The 8,028-nt window shown below is 41.3% G+C and overlaps 1 protein-coding gene across 1 annotated transcript; it reads right to left on the bottom strand.

Moving 5' to 3' along the window:
• Positions 1-1,509: 1,509 nt before the first annotated feature.
• On the bottom strand, positions 1,510-5,110 carry LOC124140276 (C-type lectin lectoxin-Lio3-like). Its single transcript, XM_046507781.2, has 3 exons — positions 4,807-5,110; positions 2,476-2,652; positions 1,510-2,192 (listed from the first exon to the last, which is right to left on the bottom strand). The coding sequence occupies exons 1-3, from the start codon at positions 5,036-5,038 to the stop codon at positions 1,936-1,938; spliced, it is 666 nt and encodes a 221-aa protein (XP_046363737.2). The 5' UTR covers positions 5,039-5,110; the 3' UTR covers positions 1,510-1,935.
• Between the last annotated feature and the right edge of the window lie 2,918 nt (positions 5,111-8,028).

Here is an 8,028-nt window from a genome sequence, read left to right as displayed (position 1 = left end):
CTGGGGACAGAGTTCTGGTGAAGATCGTTGCTTTCGATGGAAGACACAAACTGGCGGATAAATGGGAAGAAGATGTCTATGTCGTTTTCGATCCACCTACCCCTTCCATACCAGTGTATGTTGTTGGTAAGGAGAATGGGGAGGGGAAGAAGAAGACACTACATCGGAATCTCCTGCTGCCAGTTGGGTCCCTTCCACTTCAAGAAATACCTGTTCCAAAGCATAGAAAACCTAGGATAACTTCACCTGAACCAGGGCCAGCCACTGAAAAACCTATACCAGTTCCAAAGCCTATTAAACAGAGGAAAACTTCACCTAAACTTGAACCGGATCCTGTTACATCTGATGAGGATGAAAATTGAGATGAGTCGGTCATCTATGAATATCCTTCACGACGTACTTCAGTGTCTGCTGACGATGCAGCTGACAGGCCAGCTGAAGATGAGACAGAACAGGCACCAGACTTGGGAGACGATATTTCTGTCATAGATGGAGAAGAGGTTGATGACGCTGACCATGACTTCCATGGACGGAATACATTTCCAGAAGAGGTTGATGACGCCGACCATGATTCACGTGGACGGAATCCATCCCATCCAGTTTGCCCCGATTATGTTTCCAGGTTTGTCAGCACCATACCCGTGCTCGTGGCTTTCACCGAAGTGGTAAAGGTCTGAGACCTGCATCACTTCGGGCTTTCCTCCCACATTAAGCTGACACGCCGTGCTATAACTAGAATACTGTTAAAAGCGTCGTAAAACCCAACTCACTCACCCCGATGAAGTGGATAACCTATTATTATCACTATGAAGGTGGATGGCGAGTACCAAACATTAAGATTTCGTACATCCTTTGGTGACTACATTTCACAACTTTTGATCTTGTCGCTCTTGCTCAAAAGTTCTTCGATCAGGGTTACAACATTCAAGGTCCTTTTAAAGCTTTCCAAATGTTTTATGGTAGACACGCGGAGGACAGTTCTCAGTGCCCAAAATGGTGTCTGATGTCTGACATACCTACTCTGGTGTCACCACAGATTTTCAGCAATCCATTCATTTATTTTTCACCACTTTTTTTTTAATTCTCTGGCCTTGACGTTTTATATTTACTGGGTCGGTGTTTCTGCTGGTGGGCTGAAGTTTCTTCATAACCTCAGCAGTTTTTATAGATTATGCTTAGTCAACTCACTCTTCACAGAATGATCTTTATCTGTATAAAGCCACTATTTCGGAAAATACCCCACGCTCCTAACAGTTAAATGATAATTTGTTTGGCGTGTGCGGCTGATGGGCACATCAGCTTAAGAAGACTGTTGCTATGCTTCGTTGATGTGGATATAGATAATGAAGACTAAATTGGTTTAGCTCAAATCCAGACGCAATCTTTGCAAAATATGAGAGAAAAGTAAAAGTCTCAAACATCAATTTATTTCAAACTTTATTTTTGTTCCAACAAAGCACAACAACACAATAACACAATATCAACTGGCTTTGTACATACATAATGCTTTTTTTGTTACGAAGTGAATGGTTACCTTGACTTTGTATTTTATAAAATATGTTAAGTAACTCTGTTGTATATTGGCCTGTGGCCTTTCATACAATAAAGAATTGATTTGAATTGAACAAAGCAGTAAACGTCTTGGAGCTGCACGACACATTCCACACAAGATTATAGAATGAAAAAAATTCAAATCTCCATGTTAAGAGAATTTAGAAATCGTGTATTAAATGTTCATATGTACATGTACATATCCTTGTTGCATTCAGTGTAACTTGTGCACTGACTGACACCCAAACAGGAATATACAGTAACATTACTTGCAAAACAATAGACACTCATCATTGCAAACACATTTTACAAATTCAAACCGGTTTCACTCGTGCATGTAACTGTAGTTTGTTCATATCTGTTTCATATGAGTCTTCTTTTCACCTATTGCCAGCAGTAAAGCTCTTCCTTCAGAGGACGCTGACACACGAACATCAGAGCGGCCCATGTACATGGGGCATCATGCCACCTCCTGGATGTCCCAGAACCTGATTGTACCAGAATACACTGATCTGATATACCTCGGTCTGGCTGGTTACTGGTTTCGTCCCAGAAGGCGGGAGTGATTACACTTCCATCAGGCCATGTCCAAATTCCACTGAGCTTTTCAACTTGAAAACCACCCAGCCATATTCTGGCAGCTGTAAACACAAACGTAGATACATTTGTATGTACAGCTTGAAACTAAAGGAGAAAAGACAAGTACAAAATACATTTACACTCGCTGTTTTATATTCATATCATAAATATAGTTGAATATATCAAAATGAATTATTTTTTGTTTCAAATTTTAAAGAAAATTTGCTTTTGTAACCAATGGTCAAACCAATTGATCTACAGTTTCTTCATTTTCTTTACGAACTTGAGATATATGTGTTTGAATGATGTGTTAAGATGGTGAGCGCTTGGCCCATTACAACTTACAATAAGAATCAGATATCTTGTTCACAAGTGCGTTGATGCCAGCACTGTCCACTTTGACAGGGTATCCGCCGTCTTGATGACATGTAGTGTTGACTTTGAACCAGGTTTTTATGGAGGTGTAGATCTTGTAGCAGAGGCCAAGAGTACGGTACCACGTGTAGTCATTGCCACAGTCATCTAAAGGAGAATAATGTACTGTCATGATTACAAAAATGAATTCCTACATAGAGAAGAGGTAACGAGACTTGCGTTGATTAGAAATTAGGTTTTGCTTAACGCCGCTTTGAACAGTATTCCAGTTATGTCACGAGGGGAGGGGGACTCTCTACACCGGAAAGGTAACGAAGGTATCATATTTCACTAAAACAATCCCAACTGAGCGCGACCACTCTGAATCAATACCTGTCAAGGACAACATCACAACTCGATATTGTACGAGCACTTCAGTCAAATGGCTGTCACTTATAATGAAATCTACTGTCGATAACAATACTACAACCAGATAACACACTGAATCCCAATGAATATAATTTTCCTGATTAGGCATGCAACATGGCTCGAGCAGCCGACCTACAGTGGATCAGCAAAACTCTGTTGGAAAACGTGGGATGAAGGATCATATCACAATATGTAACGCCAACCAAAGTTCCATTCTCCTCAATCCTATTCCTCCTTAAACCAAAAGTGACTCGGCTCCAAATATATCTTGAGAGACGACAAGGTTGTGCCTGCTTACTGTAGTCAGCTTTCACAAAAATACACAAACATGCACGAGAATTGTGCTATTCTCTATCAAAGGTTGCAAATGCATGTAAATGTCTGCAATAAATATAATATAACAGATAGTTTAACATATGCTATCATTTTCCCTTTATGAAAAAACATCAAACAGGGGCTCTTAACTTTTCTTGCGGAGAATAAACAACAGACGAAATCAGTTAAATAGAAACACTATGACGTACACGTTTCCGATACATGTTCGCTGTCATGAGTGAGTGAGTGAGTGAGTTGGGTTTAACGCCGCTTTTAACAGTATTCCAGTTATATCGCGGCGTATCAGCTTAATGTGGGAGGAAAGCCCGAAGTGATGCAGGTCCCAGACGTTTACCACTTTGGTGTGACCCACGAGCATGGGTATGGTGCTGACAAACCTGGAAACATAATCGGGGCGAACAGGGATTCGAACCCACAATCATAGGTTTCTGGCGTGCCCAAGGGACGCAACTCTGCACAGCGAGTCGCGGCGCCTTAGACGACTGGGCCACCCATGCCCTCTCGCTGTAATGAATATATCACATACATCTTTTCTTCTGCAAGGGTTTAACGCCTTTGTATTTCAGAGATTTGTTGATGAAATACAGCTTAGTTTCAGCAAGGAAGTCGCGAGTTTGCCTGCATTAATTAAACTACAATTTGTCAGCGTACCTCGATACAGCTGATCGACTGTTCATTATCTTCTCTTACACAGAATGTTATAAGAACCGGAGATCACAAAAGATTTGTGCTGATATAACCATGACGACGCATCATTGCAACGGCCCGCTGGAACCGGAGATCACAAAAAGACTTGTGCTGATATAACCATGACGACGCATCATTGCAACGGCCCGCTGGAACCGGAGATCACAAAAAGACTTGTGCTGATATAACCATGACGACGACTTCATTGCAACGGCCCGCTGCACATGTACACTCACAGTGTGAGTTCTTAATGCTTTGAAATATTAACGCCCGTAGAAGAAAGGAACAAAACAACCACTTCAGCTTCTATGGTGTGGTTTGTTATGGTGAATGTCACAAGGCTCCTGCTCAGAAGTTGTTTGATCAAGGCAACAACATTCAAGGTCTCAGTAAAGCTTTATAAAAGATTCATGGTGGAGATGTGGAGGACATTTCCTAATTTGACGCATCAGTGACAAAAATTATGTCCGAGGCAATTCCCGGTGGGGCAAGACACTCTCGACTATTCGCGAATAGTAATTCATAAACACATATTGAGTCGGGATCGTACAATTGACTCTGCGTTTGGAAGGTATTCTTTGGCGTATGGAAAGGGTTTTGGAATGAAACAAAAATGAAACTTGCAATTCGGTAACCATAGAAATATTTAGTCAGAGATACGTTTTTTGATATTTGAAACTGCTGGGCTACCAATCAGAATTGAGTATTTACTAAATGAGTAATATAATATTATGTATTGGCAGAAATCATTAGCTGCAGTTGACCCACCCATATTTGAACCCCCCTCTCTTAATTTGAAACCTTAACTTGTGAACATGTCCTAATAGAAGCAGGCTTCCAAAATAAGAACTAAGAAAGTCGTGAACATACCTCTTCTCCATACAAGGTACTGCATGTTGGTTGGTGTGTTCGTCAAGTCGCGTTCAAGGTACACTTCAGTAGACAGCTGGCACAGGTTGGTGCTAACATCGTAGAAGAGGGAGGAACAGTCCTTCTGATAGTAACATCTGTACACACATTCCCCTCTTGACGAGACGGGGACGCCGGGTGGTAGGGAGGCCAGAAACATCCCATGGAGCACAACGACTATTGCTAACCCCATTTTCAAAGTGTTTCTCTTCAAGGCTGAAAGCGGTATGGAGTCTCAGCGACTTCAGTCGTCGTATTTTAAGCATTCTCGTGTAGCAAAACAACTCAGCGACTCACACAGACGGTTTGTATAAATGAAAAGGAATTATTGATACCAATTAGGATGATTTTCTTTTTGTAAAAGCAAATGAGAGACGTTTGCGGAAAAAATATGTTCTTTCATTCTGACGCACAGAACAAGTATGCATCAATGGATACTGTTCGATCACAGTCAATGGTATCAAAATAAATGCTTCACCGATGCCAGAGGTGTATAGTAATCAAAGGCGACATAACCATTGCAGATGCATACAACATCATAAGCAGGTGTTTGTGAATCACTATCATATTATGAACAGATCAGGTGGGCGTATCCTGCTCCACTTGTGGCACCCGTCATAAGAACTTGTAGAGGCAAGTTCATCGTCACCTGAAAAAACACAGAAACATATAGCACAGGTCAAACTAGTGAATTGCAGTAGATATCATTATGGTCACTGATGTATATTTGGAAATGTCCTCCAGATGTCTACCATAAAACAATTTGAAAGCTTTTCTAAGGCCTTGAATGTTGTATCCCGATTCAAACAACTATTGAGGAAGAGTAATATGATTATGGAAAGGGATGTGTCGCTTTTGTTTGCGTGTGTGCGCAAGTGTTCATCAATTCATAAATTTGCAGATTGAAATTTGTTCGGTGAAACAGTTCTGATTTCGTTCAAAGAGCCATATCTACCGATGAGGTTTGAATCCCCATTGCAACCTGACAAATGGGGAGAACAGTTTGGTCTGCAGTAGGCAGAATTAATCTCATGTTGAAACTAGATTTTTTATTTTCCCTCCGTATTGCACAATGTTTCCTTTACATACAAACCGGTTGTCAGCAATTATATATTGATGTAATTCTGTGTATTGACTGACATTCTATAAAGTCGACTACACCAGATGGAGGACTGGTGTTATCACAAAACATCGGGCTGCCATATGCCTAACCCAACGATAATATTCACTGTCATAGTTCTTTGAACAAGGTGCTATGGTTTTGTTGTTGCTACAACAACACACGCATATATAATTAGGCGAATATTTAAACGTTAAAAAGTGGTTTAAGGACGAGAAGAACAAAGAGCATCTTTTTAAAAGTTTCAATGAAGGCATTTGAATTCTGTTCCTTTCATCATTACTTCCATCAGTATTTGCGCCATGAAATAGATGAATAGAGATATATAGCTCTATGTTCAACAAACTGGAAGAAAAATGCCCTCTTTGATGTTCCCATCATCTGACATCGTTTGACAGTGAATTATGCAGTGACGTTTGTAATAAGCAGAACAGGGTCCATTGGTCCATTGTTACTACTTTCATCTTTCCCTAACCTGGATGTACCGCCTCTGTGGTGTCGTGGATAGTGCGTCTGCCCAGAGAGCAGAAGGTAGGTTGTTCGATCCCCTGCCGCGTCATACCAATAGACGTTAAAGATAATTATATTAACTGTATTGATTCAGTTGTTTATCTTCCACAACTTCAGGTTATTACATATCACTGGATTGTCTGGTCCAGACTCGACTATTTACAGACCGACGTCATATAGCTGTAATACTGGTGAGTGCGGCGTTAAACAACAAACAAACCAGCCAACATATCAACAGGGGTGTCCATTTGGACCAGATCACTAATTGACATTCATTTGGGTCACTTCGCATGTGACCCGTGAAGATTCCGGGGTAGAATAGGTCTTAAGCAACCCATGCTTGCCGTAAAAGGCGACTTTGCTTGTCGTAAAAGGCGTCTAACGGGATCGGGTGGTCAGGCTCGCTGACTTGGTTGATACATGTCATCGATCCCTATTGCGTGGATCGATGCTCATGATGTCTATCACTGGATTGTCTGGTCCAGACTCGGTTATTTTACAGACCGCCATCATATAGCTGGAATATTGCTGAGTGTGGCGTTAAAGAACAAACAAACAAACACACAAACACTTCGCATGCACACTTCTCACTGTCTCTCGTGTGTGTGTTTATCACTGTCCGAATCCGACTATATAGTATGCATGTGTTTATGAATCTATTATCACATAGTGATGATATCGGGTGTTCGGGAAAGGTTAGGCGTATCATAGGTGGACCCATCACAAACACATGCAAAGTCAAGTCAGTTCAACTAAAAAGCACGGGAACATATGGTACAAGTGAAAGTAGGGAATGTCATCGGGACACAATTTTTGTCACCGATATTTGGAAATGTCCTCCACGTGTCTAATATATAATGTTACTAAGGCCTTGAATGTTGTAACCCTGATCAAACAACCTTTAAATCGTTTGACCGTCTTTGAAATCTTCACAGAAAACACATGCTCGGTAGTTCCAGAAGAGTTGTAAACTGCAAACATGGATGGAGCTGTTGGTGTTTTTGGTTTGGTTTGTTGTTTTACGCCGCACTCAGCAATATTCCAACTATATGATGACGGCGGTCTGTAAATAATCGAGTCTGGGCCACACATTCCAGTGATTTACATCATGAACATCGATCCACGCAATTGGGATCGATGACATGCATCAACCAAGTCAGCGAACCTGGCCACCGAATTCCGTTAGTCGCCTTTTACGGCAAGCATGGGTTGCTGAAGACTTTTTCTACCCCGGGTCTTCGAGGATCTGGAGCTGTTGGAATAATGCTCGGCCTAAAGATAAAGCTGATATTTGGAACGTTGAACTTCACCCCATGAATCAAGGAATGAAGCTTGTCCTTCGTCCCTCCCCACTCCAAGAGATCATTCTCTCGAAACACCGATACAATTTGATCACTCAGGGCCATGCGACGTTAAACCCGAAGATGCGTTGATGCCTATGAAACACAAAAAATGAAACACAAACCAAGTCAACAGAGCTTGATAACGTATTTATACTAATTGAAATGCTGTTTGTGAGTGGGTTATTCGGTTTAAAGGCAAACCCTATAAGT

The sequence above is a fragment of the Haliotis rufescens genome, unplaced genomic scaffold (assembly GCF_023055435.1).
Source record: "Haliotis rufescens isolate VD_foot unplaced genomic scaffold, xgHalRufe1.0.p SCAF_58, whole genome shotgun sequence".
Classification (NCBI taxonomy): Eukaryota; Metazoa; Mollusca; class Gastropoda; order Lepetellida; family Haliotidae; genus Haliotis; species Haliotis rufescens.
This window is presented reverse-complemented; position numbering and strand designations above follow the sequence as displayed.

Excerpts from the sequence above, each read along its gene's own strand:
- LOC124140276 (XM_046507781.2), bottom strand. The coding sequence starts at position 5,038 with ATGGGGTTAGCAATAGTCGTTGTGCTCCATGGGATGTTTCTGGCCTCC. Across the intron at positions 2,653-4,806 it reads GTACCTTGTATGGAGAAGAG|ATGACTGTGGCAATGACTAC; the intron begins GTATGTTCACGA and ends ATTCTCCTTTAG. Across the intron at positions 2,193-2,475 it reads CAAGATATCTGATTCTTATT|CTGCCAGAATATGGCTGGGT; the intron begins GTAAGTTGTAAT and ends TTGTGTTTACAG.